The sequence below is a fragment of the Nicotiana attenuata genome, chromosome 11 (genome assembly GCF_001879085.1).
Source record: "Nicotiana attenuata strain UT chromosome 11, NIATTr2, whole genome shotgun sequence".
Taxonomy (NCBI): domain Eukaryota; kingdom Viridiplantae; phylum Streptophyta; class Magnoliopsida; order Solanales; family Solanaceae; genus Nicotiana; species Nicotiana attenuata.
Window position 1 is genome coordinate 41,392,084 of NC_031999.1, and position 16,706 is coordinate 41,408,789.

General features: G+C 36.6%; 2 protein-coding genes across 2 annotated transcripts; one reads left to right on the forward strand and one right to left on the reverse strand.

Moving 5' to 3' along the window:
- LOC109234385 (growth hormone-regulated TBC protein 1-like) lies at positions 269 to 8,866 on the forward strand. Its single transcript, XM_019400364.1, has 7 exons — positions 269 to 1,535; positions 2,919 to 3,035; positions 7,393 to 7,571; positions 7,667 to 7,760; positions 7,876 to 7,953; positions 8,090 to 8,191; positions 8,511 to 8,866. The coding sequence occupies exons 1-7, from the start codon at positions 1,059 to 1,061 to the stop codon at positions 8,646 to 8,648; spliced, it is 1,185 nt and encodes a 394-aa protein (XP_019255909.1). The 5' UTR covers positions 269 to 1,058; the 3' UTR covers positions 8,649 to 8,866.
- LOC109234386 lies at positions 9,501 to 13,716 on the reverse strand. The gene is made up of 2 exons (XM_019400365.1): positions 13,201 to 13,716; positions 9,501 to 10,120 (listed from the first exon to the last, which is right to left on the reverse strand). The coding sequence occupies exons 1-2, from the start codon at positions 13,484 to 13,486 to the stop codon at positions 9,747 to 9,749; spliced, it is 660 nt and encodes a 219-aa protein (XP_019255910.1). The 5' UTR covers positions 13,487 to 13,716; the 3' UTR covers positions 9,501 to 9,746.

Consider the following 16,706-nt stretch of genomic DNA (forward strand, 5'->3'; position numbering starts at 1 on the left):
GAGATGAGAGAAAAAGATAAGGTAATGATGCGACCACACCAAATAGGTTGTTATATAAGGTGGCACATTTCGTCGTTACGTAACGACGAATCTAACGAAACAATACAATAATATTTAAGTAACAATCAAAATAAATATCGTACTTAAAATAATAATACGATACAATATAATAAGTAACAATCATCTGAATATTAAGATCTGTATTAAGTAACTAAAATTCTCTTTCTTCTCTCTTTTTAAGGCTACAATATCTTTTCTTTTTTGCCTTTTAAATCAATAAATTTAGTTTCCTTACATCTGAAAGAACTTTTTGTCTTTTCTTTTCTTTTTGAATGTAGAGATTAGAGGGGGTATTTTCCTTGCATTTGAATCCTCCCTCTTCAATCATCCAACTTCCCATATTTTATCTTCTTTTTCCCCTTGAACTGTTAAGGCATTTTCCCATTTTAGCATTTTTTCTAATCTTATTGTTTCTATATTCTTTTATAGGCTTGTGATATCTATATGTTAATCAACATTTTATCAGTTTCCTTGTGCAATTTAATGCTTGAAAATAGCCTTTCTTTGAATTCTTAGATACCCAATTGTGAAAAGACTCAATTTTTATATTCCTATCTGATTTTATTAGTTTATTTCTGCAATTTGTTGCCCAAGAAATGGTCTTTCTTTAAATTCTTGGATACCCATTTTAAAAAGACTCAATTTTTATTCTTCTTTCTGAAAGTTGACCATTTCTTTTGTGTAAAATCCACATTTTATCAGTTTTTTTATGCCCAAGAAAATGGTTTTTCTTTGAATTCTTGAATTACCCATTTGTAAAAAGAATCGATCTTTGTACTTTTATCTTATTTTATCAGCTGTTTTCTGCAATTTGATGCCCAAAAAATGGCTTTTCTTTGAATTTTTGGGCCCCATTTCTGAAAAAACTCAATCCTTGTGCTTATATCTGATTTTATCAGCTCTTTTCTGCAATTTGATGCCCAAAAATGGCCTTTTTTTAAATTCATGAATACCCATTTGTAAAAAAGACTCAATCTTTTGTGTAAAAATTCACAAAAATGTATGGAACTCATAGCAAGAAAGACATGGAAATTGAATACCAATCACAAGTTCCAATTTTGAGGCCAAGTATACATGCAAGAAGGGCAAAAATAACTGTAAAATTTCAAGATCTATATGGATTTACAGTTGAAGGGAATGTTGATGATGTAAATGTGTTGAATGAGGTTAGGGAAAAAGTTAGGGAACAAGGGAAAGTTTGGTGGGCATTAGAAGCAAGCAAAGGTGCAAATTGGTATTTGCAAACTCATGTTTCATCAACACTTAAAACATCCTTAAAGTTCTCTGCTTTGGTGAATGCAATTACTCTCAAGAAGCTTATTAGGAAAGGTATCCCACCTGTTTTGAGGCCTAAGGTGTGGTTCTCACTATCAGGAGCAGCTAAGAAGAAATCAACCGCCCCGGATAGTTATTATGAGGATATGACCAAAGCTATACAAGATAAGGTCACACCTGCAACCAAGCAGATTGATCATGTGAGTTTCTTGGTCAAATGTTACACTGATACATTGTTGAGATTCAATGGAAAGTTTTTGATTTTGTTACTGAGCATGTTTTATGTTTATTTGATGTCCTTTTTTATAGTTTGGTTAGTTTTTGCAGGCTATGTTGAGACTTTGTGTTTTGATAGCATGATGGATGCTGTTGATGGCTATTTTTTGTGGTCATAGATGCTCTAGATGTGAATTTTGTCATTTATTAGAGGCTGAAATTCTAGGATGTTATGAAGTATTATTATAAAAAAATTTGGCACGGACAAATTTGTTGTGCGTAGAAGCTTTTGCAGTTTCAAATGTTTCACTTGCATGCCACAGTTTATGACCTAAATTATGATGGATTCTGAAGATGTGAATATGATAATTAGAGTGAGTCCACAAGATGATTATTTAGCCAAAAATCAAACATTCCAATGTGGAAAAAGTTTTGAGAAGGAGAAGTATCTATTACGCTGTAAGATAGCTCATTGTACAGAGTGATTCGGCATTTCTTGGTGGTATTAGAAAAAGAGAAGGGAATGAGTGGACATGCACTGCCTATTATTTATAGAGAAAGAGTAAGGAGAAAGATGTACATCCAAGGATTGACTGCTTATATTTGCCTTAGTTCAAGTGTAACAGACAAATGTTCTTTAATTAGTAAACATGCACAAGTCATTAGGCTATTTTCAAAATTCAAATGTAATAGGCTTGGTCTTGGATACAAATTACCACCCCGATCAAGGATTCAATGTGCATTGATAAGATGAGATCCCTCATAAGACAAGGCCCTAATAATGAATATTACTGTGTATGTGCTAGAACTTGCCTCGGCTTGATATTTTCATGGCAGCCTTCACGTTGAGTCGTTAGAGATTCATTAAGTGAAAGATTATTCACACTCGTAAGAGCGGCACTAGACTTTCTTTTCCTGTTTTGGTTTGTTAACTGTTCAGGATTCTGCACAGTTTGTTATATATGCTGCATGATATGTGAAGAGAATGATTCACTCGTTGTGTCTTTTAAAGTGCCAGTCTTGCAATTAAAGAGGGTCTTCGTATTGATGTTTCCTTATATGTGAATTAAAGTCCGTATAAACGCTTTTAGTTCTGGGAGGTTTATTGTTTTAGAGCAAGGTTCACTCGTTGTGCATATATAAAGCAATTAAAGCTTTATGGTGTCTTCATATTGATATTCTCTTTGCTGTGAACTAATGCTTTAAGTTCTAGGAGGATTTTTTACTTTGCTAAAAGATAGGATTATTTTGCATAATTTATTGCCAAGCTTGAAGGAAATGTAGAAAATTTTGAGATACATAATTTTTTATGTTTTGGTATTACCACCTTTATTTTGATTGATTTTCAACATTTTCTTTACTTGCAGGACCTCCCGCGAACCTTTCCTGGTCATCCATGGTTGGACAGTCCTGAGGGTCATGCTGCCCTAAGGCGTGTCCTTGTTGCCTATTCTTTCCGCGATTCTGATGTTGGCTACTGCCAGGTAGATCTATTTTTCTTTGTGAGTAGATCATAATGTTTATTTCGGCCAAAGATATTATTTTATTAATCCTATCAACTTTATATTTTCTCCGTGCTGCCATACTTTACAGGGGAGGCCATGTAGTCATTTTCTCTCTCTCTCACACACACACACATCAATGTAACTGCCCTTTGTTTTAGATTATTTATCTGTCTATAAGCTAGAATAGGCCCGGCTTATAGGGTTACATATGTTATATGAAGTTAGACCATTTAGATCTCTTTTTCCTTGTTAACACTTTGTTTTATTCTAAAATATAATTTTTTATCCTTTTAGCTCTAATTTTCTTTTGAAGAAAGTATCCTTTTAGCTCTATTAAGCGTATACTTATATTTGATGTAAAACTTGATAAAGTCAATATATCTTTGTTTCTTTCTAACATGATTAAATTGCCATGCTAAGCGCACTAATCAGTTTAAGTAATGAAGCAGTAAGTAAAGTATCGTCCTACGAGGATTAACAAATCAACAGATGTGGTGATTACGTTATAATATTATTTGGGATGTAGAATAAAGTACAAGGATCGGCAACTAACGCAAAAGAAACTAACCAAAAAGAATTGGAGGCCAGAGCGAGAAATGCAATTCTTCAGAGGAAATCTATCTGAGACAATGTCGGGGAACTGATTTCAACTGCACCTTTTCAAGAAATAATAGGACCCCAAATTCCCTCTCAAGTGAGATTGCCTACTTGAGTATTTTTAAGTTGAGGTTTTGGTTAAGTTCTAGGCTTGTTCAGTTCGAGATGTATTAGACTCTACGAATCCTTTATGGTTGAGTCACGGTCACCCTATCAGTTTAGACTCTAACTGACCACAAATCTCCTAAAGTCCCTCTCAGTACTCTTGTTCAATCTGTTGTAGACATTGACATAATATTAATGGAAAATGGCCTGATATACCCCTCTACTTTGCTTTATTGTTCAATCATGTCCCCCGTTATACTTTTCGTTCAAATTTACCCCTGCCGTCCATCAAAGTTCTAAATTTGTCCCTATTTTAACGGTTGAGACAAGTGGCACATTCTAAAAGAATGAACCAATCCAACTCAGAAAATAACCCAACCCGATCCACTACCCAACCCACTCCCCAACTCGCTTCTCTCCAATTCACTCTTACTTTTCCCCCAGTTCTTCACATCAAGATCAAAACGTTACTAATTTCAGATCTCAAAATATCACTATTGAGCTCCTAATTTGAAAAGAGAACTGGATATTGGTAAAAATTATGTTCTAAAGAATGAGTCACATGATAAAGTTGAAATCTTGAAAATTCTCTTGAAACCTTTTGTGAATAAGTTAGCAGTAGCACCCATACCTTCTTCTGGGGACGAATCAATAATTATCAACTGTAAAGAATCAGCACAAATAAAGATTTTGGTGATAAAGTTAGAGTCACGAAGGCAAAACAGAGCAAGAATTCAGCACCAAAATCAGAGGAAATTACTAAATGGGTATGCTAGAATTGGCAAGCATAGGTGGTTGAGGTATTTTTCCGGTCAAGCGGTGGTGGCAGCTCCACCGGAACTGCCACCATTTGAGCACCACCTGACACCATATAAAGGGCCTTTGGCAAATAAAGTGTTGGAGAAATGAAAGAAATTTTTGGGTCGTTCTCTCTTCTGCTATTACACAAAATCAGTAACTATTTTCTTACAACAACATTAACCCAGTAGTAACTATTTTTCTTACAACAACATTAACCCAACAGTAACTATTTTCTTCTTTTAATTAACTATATATTGCTTCCATATTTTCTATGATTAGTGGATTCTAAAGTACTTGAATCAACAAATTGAGTTGTGTGGGTTACTTTTTGAGGAAAAAAGCGTAAAGAAAGAAGAGGAACAGATATGTTTCTCTGCACTTAAATTTGATGATCAAGATTTGATTTTTTTTTGGAATGTGTATTTGCTCGAGTATCATCATTTTGATATTTATCACTGAAAGGAGTCCAAGTTCTCATCTTCACTGAAGAGAAGTGAGTTGGTAACGAGTGTCAGCTAATGGGTTGAATTAAGGGGCGGGTTTTAAAATTGGGGATGAGTCTTTTGTTCAGAATGTGCCACGTGTCTCAGCCGTTAAAATAGGGGTAAATTTAAAACTTTGATGGACGGCAGGGGTAAATCTGAACAGAAAGTATAACGGAGGACAAGATTGAACAATAAAGTAAAGTAAAGGGGCATATCAGGCCCTTTTCCGTAATATTAATCAAAGCAAACTAACGCTCAGGGATGAATTTAAATGCTTATTTAACACAACTTCTCTGTTCGAATCTCGCTGGGGTAAACTCACAATTTAAACAAGTAAATAGCATCAAAATCAAAAAAGCATAATCTTTCTGGAAATGACTACAAAATATAAAATAAAACATCAAATCTAAATGTTCGATCCATCTACCCTTAAGAAAAGAATTCTACTTCATAATGTAGTTAAACAAAACTAAGAGAATATGAGAATTTATAGTTAATATCGAAAGAAAAGAATAAAGGAAAGATGAACATGGTTAAAGAAAGTTGGCTTGGTCGTCTTTTCTTCTTTCTTCTTTTCTTAGTGAACCCTATCCTTGGTTATCTCCTCAAAATTAAACTCTCTCTGCCTCTTAAAACCCTCTTTGCTCAACCTTCAAACATGCTGTTACTGAAAAAAATCTTCAAACATGCTGTTACTGAGTTTCAATCGAATAAGGAAATCTTTCTGTTCCTGAAAAAAATGTAGAAATCTGAAAACGCCTCTGGGCATCGCTGTGCTGACTTGCTGTGCTATCCACGACGCTGGCACAGCTGCGCTGAGTCACTGCCCGGGTTGTACTACTTTGCTGGTATACCATTGGTAAAATTCAGCATAGCTGTGCTGATTCACTGCCAATATTGTGCATATCCAAAATGTGCTCAATTTGCTTCTTTGGAATCTAGACTCAGTCAGGTTAAGTTAAGGTCCAACTCTTTCTGATTTATACAGTTTTGATTCTGAAGCTGAATCATAATATGACCTCTTTTGATAGCATGTTTTCCATAAATCATCATTCTCCTCATGTAATCTGCAAATGAAGCTATTCCGAGGAAACAGAGCTGATATTATTCCTGAACTTGTATATAAACAACAGCAAACCCCGTGAAATCCCACATGTGAGGTTTGGGGAGGGTAGTGCGTATGCTAACCTTACCCCTACCTTGAGAAAGTGGAGAAACTATTTTCGGTAGACCCTAAGCTCACAAAGATACAAAGGTAAAAAGGATAAAAGGCTGAGGAAAGGTAAAAAGGAGGGAACAATAACAAGCAGCAACACCAGGAAAGCAATCAGAAAATCAAAGCGAAAGAAACAAGTAATCTAAGAATAAGAAATACAAGAGTAGCACTAAGTAGTGCACTAAAACTACTGGTATGAACAAGGTAGATGCTCCGCTACATAACTACTACCCTCATTCTCGACCTCCACACCTTCCTATCAAGGGTCATGTCCTCGGTAAGTTGAAGCATCGCTGTGTCTTGCTTAATTTTCTCTCCCCAATACTTCTTTGGCCTATCCCTACCTCTCCTTAGGGCTTAGGCCCTCCCGGACCACAACCTCTCACACCTCCTTACTGGGGCATCTGTGCCTCTCCTCTTCACATGTCTGAACCATCTAAGTCTCGCTTCCCGCATCTTGTCCTCCACAGGGGTCACGCCCACCTTGTCCCAAATAACTTCATTCCTAATCTTATCTATACTGGTGTGCCTGCGTATCCATCTCAATATCTTCATTTCTACTACCTTCATCTTCTGGACACGGGAGTGCTTGGACATGGGAGTGCTTGGACATGGGAGTGCTTGACTGGCCAACACTCAGCGCCATACAACATAGTTGGTCTGACCACCGCTCTGTAGAACTTGAACATAAAGAGCAAGAATATTTATCTTATGCTACTATAGAAGTGAAACCAGTTGATGAACTATTACCACTGGCTTAAAATCAAATATTTTATGAATCACGCATGGTTGTATAGGTTTAAACTATTTAATCCAGTTTGTGCTTTTTGCAATATCCAGACAGATTGTTCTCTGCAGTTTGTCCATGTTGATAATTTAGGTGATGTTTGATTTTGTAATTGATTATTCTACATCAAATAGTAATATATTTAGTACAGTTGCTTTAGGTTCTAACCAAGTGGCATGCAGCATCCAACTCCTCACAATTTGAAGTATTTTGGACATAAAGTGGGCTTTGATTGTGTTTGACTTAGAGAAAAAGATGTGGGAACCTATATCCAACAAGTGTTCATTTTGCTTCACTAATAGTTGATATGTCGTTCAGGTCTAAATGGGTTGATTTTTTTTGCAGGGATTAAACTATGTTGCAGCATTATTATTGCTTGTAATGAAAACCGAAGAAGATGCTTTCTGGATGATTGCTGTCCTTTTAGAGAATGTATTAGTTAGTGACTGTTATACAAAGAACTTGTCTGGATGCCATGTCGAACAAAGAGTATTCAAGGATCTATTAACCAAAAAATGTCCCAGGTGCTTTTTATCTTTTCCCAGATGTTCGTCGTTAGCATGAATGTTGAATTTTTACGAGTTATGCTGTTTTCTGATACTGATGAGGGAAAGTACAGGATAGCCGCTCATTTGGATGCACTGGAGTTTGATGTTTCTCTTGTTTGCACTGAGTGGTTTCTCTGCCTTTTCGCGAAAAGCTTGCCTTCTGAGGTCGACAATCTTAGTCTCTCATTCTCTCTGTGTGGTGTCAGTTGCTACGAAATAGATCATGCGCTCTATTATCTCGTATTGGTTAATGATTCTTGCGTCTGCTATTTCATTACAGACAACCTTGCGGGTCTGGGATGTCCTTTTCAATGAAGGTGCAAATCTTCTATTCCATGTGGCATTGGCAATTTTTAAGGTAAATGATTCCTAATATTTGTGTTTCACATTTATGATAACTTTTTTCACTGTTGATTTTCTTGCCTCTCGATTTTCCATTAGCTTAGAACTGAATTTCGAATACTAAGAAAGTCCTCTAATATGCCAATGACTAGATGAATGAAGAAGAGTTGCTGACTGTGCATCATGTCGGAGATATAATTCATATCATCCAGAGAAGCACTCATCAACTTTTTGATCCTGATGACTTGTTGACGGTAACATATTCTCGCTAGACTCATGTTTCTATTTATGGTCATATCTTCAAGTACCTATTTAAAGGAATAAGCTGGGATGCTTTTTCCTGTGAAGTTTAGTGTCTGATTTCATATGCATAAGGATTTAACTTATGTATATTGACCGAAAAGAAATTTTGCACCATCAGTTCCATTTAACTAGATATAGTTATCTATTATTGTAGGTTAACTTAACCGGATGGTATGCAAAATCTATAGATTGTCCATGCGTAGAACTTAAACTCAATGCATAATGCTGAGGGCGACATATTCTTAGAATTTTGGAACAACTTTTTTTCAGGTTGCTTTTGATCAAATTGGCTTTATGACAACCACTACTATTTCAAGACAGAGGAAAAAGCAGGAACCGGCGGTCATGGCAGAGCTTGACCAGAGACTAAAGCGATTAAATTCTATAAATACGGGCGAGGAACAATAGTTTATGAGCGAAACTTAGTAATTGTAGTATATATATATTTATACAAATGTATCTCTATCAGGGCATGCTGCCCTTTTAGGAAATCAAACTTTTGCTCATAAAGCAATGAGCTAGACAGCAGCTTGGAGAGTCTTGTGGTTTATTTGAGTTGTATGTATGTAGATCTTCAAAGGTGTAAATTTTGAACTGTTTTATTCTAGTTCTTCATTTTTGCTCCTTACTGTTACCTATTTCTGTTTTGTGTACTTCAAGAAAGAAATCATGGTAGAGTGTGCTGGTAAAAGAATTTTTTGTTTTTCTTTTGGCTCTTTGACCGGAAACAGCCTCTCTACTCCTCCGGAGTAGGTGTAAGGTCTGCGTTCACACAGCCCTCCCCAAACCCTACTTGTGGGATTTCACTGGGCTGTTGTTGTTGTTCTTTTGGCTCTTTGAGAAAGATCACGGGTAAGTTCCAAGTGGTCGTATTGAGCACGTATAGGTCCCAAGTGGTAGTGGTGAGCACGAGTAGGTAGTTCCAAGGTTCCGAATGACCGTTTGAGCACGGGTTGGTTCCAAGTGTCGTGCTAAACACGAGAAGGTTACAAGTAGTTGCGCAAAGCATGGGTAGGTTCCAAGTAGCCATACTAAGCACGGGTAAGTTCTTAACACCCAAAAGATATTTACAATTAATCTTTCTTAAAAGTTAGTTTTACTATCAGAACTTCAAAAATTGTACAAGAATTGAACCTACCTGACTTCTTAAATTAACATTTAAAGTGTTATAAATGATATCATACGATATAATTTGGAAATGCTGCTATCCACCTCACTGAAATGGTCCCTTGCAAGATAAAAAGATCTGAGACTCCCTCAAGAGCAAAATATTGTTGTATAATCACCCCCGCTGGGAACACAAAAATAGTTTAAAGCACAGTGAAAGATAGAAAACAAGAGCGGTTTAGGATAATCCAGGGTTTGGAGCCAATACAATATATTTCTACCATTTTACAAGAATCTATCATGATGACAAAGACAAGCTACACAACACACTTAATTTAACCAAAATTCTCAAGATAGTAACTACTACAGTTGATGGCCAGAAAACAAATGTATGCTATTCTAGGTGTTCTTTTTGCTATCGGAATGTGATACATTTTGGTCAACTGATTGCAATTGGCTTCGAAGATTCTGATTTTCTTCCACCAACCGATCATATTTGAGCAGAAGTTTTTCAGATTGACCCTTGAGAGAATCTGAATTAGCCTTCTGAGAATTTACCTCCTTTTCTTTTGCCTCGTTTTCGGATTCCAGCTGCATTACCTTGTTCCTCAAGGAGGAGATTTCATCCTTTAGGTTACTGGCTTCACCATTCTTGCCATTATCCGATGCGCGATCCTGCTTCTTTACAGCTTCCATGGTCTTCCTAAGTAAGCGAAGCTCTCTTATGTAATGGTGTAGCCTGTCTACCATCAGTCCAAGGAATAGACAAAATCCTGCAAAAATTTGAAAGCATTTGAACCCTGTTATGCAGAAACTTGCTTCAAACAGATAGGCTAAACCATGTAGTCTGAGTTTCACCAGCCAAATATTCTTATGCAGGTAAATCAGATACAAAAGGGAGTGTGTTATCACATCATATGCTGAATAACATAACATATTTCACCTCTGGAACCTTTAAGGATCTTAAATAAAGCAAGCAACTTGTATCAGTCAACATTAAGAATAGAACTCCCTCCAACTTGTATCCAAGTCTCTCTAATATCATATTTTAACAGTATTAGGCGGCAAAAACAGTGCATGTGCCCCAATTTTTCACTTTTTTAACACTGTAAAACACAAAATTTTCATTGTAACTCAGCCACAATCAAGTCCAAGTGCCAAACAGCAAAATTTAGAAGGCGGGGTTGGGGGGGGGGGGGGTACATAGTACCACCAGTGTGGAACAAAAGTTTAAACTCTAGCCAGTTGGCACTCTTTGAACCATATACTCTCTTCTGATTTCTACTATCACATGCCATGGTAGTGCAAAAGATGAACTAAATATCTTTCTGACAGTTTGTCACACCCAGGGGCTGATATGGAGGGTAACTTATGGATTCATTGGAACCTAATAGCCTTTGCTCGGACCCTATATATGTGTTGAGAAATCCACCAAATAAATAAAAATAATAAAGTTCGAACCCAGTAAATCAAATGGGATGTGATAGAATCCCGAACTTGAACCCATAATGTTCAAATACGGAATTCGCCTCTGATCACACCTTGTTTGAAGAAGTGCTTGCAACTTGCAAGGCAGCTTCAGAGCACCACCAACTTCTTACGCTGTGAAAGAACTTCTAAATCAAAATCGCAATAGTTCTTCAATTGAATGCTTAGCCTTCAGGCATAACTCTGATCCACCAAACTAGTGTCCTAATGAAACTCTTTTTAACCCCTTCCCCCATGAATTATCCCAATAACACTCTTTAAGAGATGGTTCTTCTCCTTAAGGTCCATCTTCGCCAGTCAAACAATCTCTATGTGCCAAGGAGACGCACATTCAAGCAACTTTACACATTCCTTTGACAAGTTTGAAATTGAATAACTGTTTATAAGACATTCAAATCTAGATATAAGCTTTTCTTTAAGAATGCAATTCCAACCAGGGCGAATCTGGCATTCTAATAACGGGTGTAAATTATTTATGCACCCACTTACTATTCCGTGGCTGATGCGGACTCGGGGATGTTGAATCTTCCCAAAGAAAGAGAGCGCTCTCTCCCTCCCTCCCTCACTCCCTCCCTCCCTCACACACACTCACACACACACACACACATACACGGAACGATGCTTGAAGGAGGTAACTATTAAGACTCAAACTCTGAAGAAAAACAAAAGAAGAACAACAATTTTAGAGATGCTATCGCATCCCCACTAGATGTAAATGCATCTAAAGCATTTCATAGCCATCAGGAAGCGCAGCCTTGAAATGCTAACGCAACCAGTGCAGTTATGGTAATCTTTTCAAGCAACACTGAACAGTTGAGAGGAGAGGTGAATGCATCACTCTAAGATGTGTTCGTCTGGTCAATCTAGAAACCTCCCTGGATGTTACAAATCTACTTTGTGCGTATGCACCAGGAATCATCGCAAATGCATCCCCTCTTCTTTTGCTGATCACAGCCTAAATCCTAGTTTGTTGTTTTAAGCTTAATTTTTCGAAGTCCAATGCCTTACATTATTATCCTAATAGGTGTAGGTCATAGCACTGCTATAAATAGATAGATCTCATCTTCATCCCAATAAATAGATAGATCTCATTGCAATTAGCAAAAATACTTTGATGAACAAAACATTGGCGCAGGTGTTAGCTTGAAGAAGACCCTCTATTGAGGTATTGAGCATCGTCCCCTCCCTTCTTTCTCTGCCCACTTCCTTCATTCTCTACTACTTCGAATCTTACTTGGATCACTTTGAAGTATGATTACTTGCATGAGTTTCCCCTTCATCTTTCTTCTGGGCTATAGTCGAGTCTAAGCATGAATCTTCGTTAATTGGATCGGTTACTTGCTTCTATTAATTCGGTATTGAATTCTTACTTGGGTTCTCCGTCTTCTTCTCGAAAAATATTCTATTGAATTCTTCTTGGATACTGATTACTCAATTGATAATAGCAAGGATTCAAGTCCCTAAAAAATTTTGGTTTGTATCCTACACATTGGATCATCAATACCACATATCCTTTGTTTTCATTTTTGTTGCTTGCTTTTACTCCACCCAGTCTACGTCAGCGGCAGCGAGCGAAATTCATAAGAAATATACACTTCTTTAAAAATTGCTCAACTACATATACAGTTCAAGTCGAAGCCAGTGTGCTATGACACCTACTGCTTAAAAACTAAATCCGTCCTTGAATTTTGAACCCTTTTGTACTTGAACTAAACTGGAACTTGAGAACTAGTAACCAAGGAATTTTGCTTAAACATGCCCGAATATCGAATTAACTACTCTCTGTCCGTTTTATGTGTTACACTCCATTTTCAGTGTCTCTTCTAAAAGAACTGACACCTCTCTATATATAAAAATAATTTAACTTTAAACTTTTTCATTTCCCTATAAGATACTTATAGCACACGGATGAGATATTTATAGGACACGGATGAGATATTTATTATAGAACACAAGTTTCAAAAGTGAAACTTGGTAAAGTTGCTGCGATGTGACCAGGAGGTCACGAGTTCGAGCCGGCCTCTCGCAGAAATGCGAGATAAGCTTGGGCCGAACCCCGCAAATAGCGGGAGCTTAGTGCACCGCGCTGCTCATAAGTTTCAAAAGTCTTTCTTCCTTCCCCAGTCCAATCAAACACCATCACATAAAATGGGACAAATGGGACAAAGGAAGTAAATCATAGCATCACACTAAATACTACTAACTTGTTCATTTTGCTCCAAAAATAACCATAAAAAGGAAATTCTACCCCCACAAAAAGAGGGTTGAAAAAAAGGCAAAAATAAACACACCCATGAATTAATCATAAAAGGAATTCCACAAACAACCAAAAAACCCTCAATAATTTGCAAAAAAAGAAACATACCCATAAGAGCAGCTTGGAGAATTTGATGAGCAAGAAGGATTTGATCAGTGGGATTAACAGCATCAGTAGGGCGAGACTGCAACTCCCTAATAGAGTAAACAGTGTAAATCATGATCACAAGAACGGTGGCAGCTACAGATTTAACAATCAACGGTCCACGCCCTCGTTTGACTCGGTCAAGAGTCATGATTATCAGTTTCCTCAAAGGGGTTTTGAAGAGAAATAACAAAATTAGTGACATTTCTAAGAATACCACCATAAACAGAAGCTGTACTTGTGCTAACATTTTTTTGATATTAGTACCAAAATAACTGCTCTTTTTGTAGGGAACTGAAATTCAGCAAAGTTTCCTCACTCTTTTTTGGGTAAGGAGAGTTGGACAGAGAAATTTGCTATTTGTGGAAAGTGCAGAAAAAGGGATTGCTTTTTGAGAAGAAGGTGGCTTTATTGTGGAAGAGTGGAGAGGTGGACTTGTTTTAAATGATACACTTGTTTTTCTGTGTCACGCGGCTTACGCCACCAAAAACTAGCGTCGGCAAGTTTTTTACCTTTAAATATACGAATATTTTTTCTCGAAGTAACCTGTTGATTTTTATTTTTCTGTTTCCCACTGCTTTGGGCTCTAAAGGCTCTGCGTCCACCACAATTGAAATAAGATTTGGTACATATTATTTTTTTCGAACCTCACTATATGAGATTATATGGAGCATTTGTATCTATACTCATTTTTTGTGTTACGTTTCAACTTTTGCCCGCTTTGCAAAAACAATTACAAGCGTACCCGCTTTTTCGGATAACTTCAGCATACGGGGCTGAAGTAGCAAAGGCAATCACGCAAAACCTCAGCATTCTAGTAGCCGGGCCTGAAGTTCAGCTCTAGAGCTGAAGTTTTTGTTTTGTAACTGGCGAACTTCAGCTCTAGAGCTGAAGTTTTTGTTTTTGTAACTGACGAACTTCAGCTCTAGAGCTGAATTTTTTGTTTTTGTAACTGGCGAACTTCAGCTCTGAAGTTTTTGTTTTGTAACTGGGGAACTTCAGCTCTAGTTTTGTTTTTGTAACTGGCGAGTTTTTGTTTTGTAACTGGCGAAGTTTTTGTTTTGTAACTGGGAACTTCAGATTTTTGTCTTTGTAACTGGGAAACTTCAGCTCTAGAGCTGAAGCTTTTGTTCTATATTTGATTAACTTCAGCGGCTTATTAGTCTCTGCAGCCTTGCTCTTCTCAACCTTGGATTCATTACCTCCTTTTGATCGTTTGGAACGACGCAAAGGAGTGGAGAAGTAGTCAATTTTGTTATGTCTTTTCTTCTCTGTTTGTGGTTTACCAGTGATATTTCGAAGTTCTGCTATGGTTTTTGAAAGTCCAACACTGGCTAATCGAGCCTGTAATCAAATAAAATCAGCTATAGGAATTTAAAATTGACAAAAAAGAGATATACTCAAAATGGAGAGAAGTAGAATCATTCAAAAGCAACCCAAGTGGGAGACAGTGAAATTTCAAAGAACTTTTATTGTCTCTTGATTTGGGATTTTAATGTTATAATAATCCAAGTGGAAGTCCTCAGTATATTTGCTTTAGCTTCATTAATCAAAGAGAGCAATATTGAAGTCATCGTTGTAGAAGAAGAAAGAAGAAAATGAAGGAGGAAAAGGAGGAGGAGAAAGGGGGCTGAAGTTGTTTTAAAAGTGTGTACAAGTTAAAACTTTAAAAAAAATGAGTATAGGTTAAATGACGTGCAATTTTTACGATTATATTGAGTATGTTGTTAATGTTTGGTTATTGTACTGTTTTGGGCTCTAAGAGCTCGTTTGGCTTAGCTGATTTAGAGTAGCTGATAAGCATTAGGTGCTGAAAAGCAATTTTAAGTGCTGAAGCTGATTTAAAAAATAAGCAGTTACGTGTTTGGATAAAAGTGCTGAAATTAATACTATGCAGCTAAAGAACTAGGTATACGAAGAGTTTTGTTTTAAAAAGAAGTATTTTAGGGATAGAATAGTAAATATTTTGGTCAAATTTAAAGTGCTTATAAGCTGAAATTTGATAAGTTGGAGGAGACCAACTTATGGCTTTTGGCTTATTTTTGGCTTATAAGCACTTTTAATTTTACCAAACGCATAGATAAGCCAAAAAGTGCTTACAAACCAGTTTGACCTGCTTAGCCAAACACCCTCTAAATCAAATTCGTATTTAAAAGTCTTTGTTTGAGGTAAAGTGCACTCTTTACAAAAGAGACTCCGTTCCCAAGGCTCGATTTTGAAATATTTGGTTAAAGATAGAGGATTATTTACTATATAATCATAACCTTTAATAGTAAGCAGGGGTAGAGGTAGAAGTTTAGATACGAACTCAATCGAATTCAGTAACTTTTGCAATACATTAAATATGTATACATATTAAATTTAAAATATAATTATTAGCACTTGAAGGCATAATTCTAAAATACAATAGTCATAAACTTAAAATCCTAACCGTCTTTAGTGGTAAAGCAGTAACCTGTTGAGTTTTGCTCCCTTGTTCTAAAAGGAACATGTTTTTGACTATTTGAAATAAAAATGATATAACTAGTATAGTTACATAACATTAAGTTTTAAAATGTTTCGAAAAACTATAATCAAATACTAAATACTATTTGAGACTCCAAGTGGTAATAGTACACATATAAAGTGTAACGAAAAATTAGTGTAATAGTATACTCTTAATGGTTTTAGAATATGCAAAAAGCTTACTATGAGAAGAAGTGTCCTAGATACATCACCATTGCCTTTTTTTCTAATTACACAATGGAAATGTTGGCAAGAAATGGATAAGAATGGACGAAAATAGGAATCGAATTCACACATTTATTATTGAAGAGAGGAGTAGCACGTGACTGGCACGTGAGTTAGTAGGATAAGTTGGGAAGTTAGTTATAACTAATTATGGGATTGGGTGTTAGAGAATTAACGAAAGCAGTAACATTAGTTAGCTTGGCTGGTAGTTGTAGTGTATATATACTAGCCACGTGTCATTGTATTTAGTATGATTTGAGAAAATAATTTCAGCTCAATTTTCTCTCCAATGGAGCCTCTGTTCTGGAACCTTCTGGTTCATTTCTCTTCTCTCATTTCAATCGAGCTAATCTCAGATCTTCATCATGGTATCAAAGCACGGGAGCTAGATACATGCTCGCTGTGATTGTTCTCCTCTATTTTTTGCGGAGTTATTTTGTTGCTGATTGTTCGAGCTTTTCTCGATCAATTAACCTAGGGTTTGTTTTTCGATTTGCAATTAGCGAGTCTGTAATTCGTTGAAACAAAGACTTAACTCAACTGAATATGCCAGCTATGCCAATTGGAGAAGAAACTTCAACTAGAACGAGCACAGGAACGGCCATAGATCATCATCATCCCCTGTATCTACAGCCTTGCGACACTCTAGGTAGCTTCTTGATTTCTATTCAACTGACTGGGACTGAAAATTATGCATTGTGGAGTAGATCTGTGAAAACAGGTCTGATTGGTAAGAGTAA

Bases quoted from the DNA above. Each gene is read 5' to 3' on its own strand.
- LOC109234385 (XM_019400364.1), top strand. From the start codon at position 1,059: ATGTATGGAACTCATAGCAAGAAAGACATGGAAATTGAATACCAATCA. The intron at 1,536-2,918 runs GTGAGTTTCTTG...CTTTACTTGCAG, and splicing joins CAACCAAGCAGATTGATCAT to GACCTCCCGCGAACCTTTCC. The intron at 8,192-8,510 runs GTAACATATTCT...ACTTTTTTTCAG, and splicing joins ATCCTGATGACTTGTTGACG to GTTGCTTTTGATCAAATTGG.
- LOC109234386 (XM_019400365.1), bottom strand. From the start codon at position 13,486: ATGTTAGCACAAGTACAGCTTCTGTTTATGGTGGTATTCTTAGAAATG. The intron at 10,121-13,200 runs GTATGTTTCTTT...AAATTTTTGCAG, and splicing joins TCTCCAAGCTGCTCTTATGG to GATTTTGTCTATTCCTTGGA.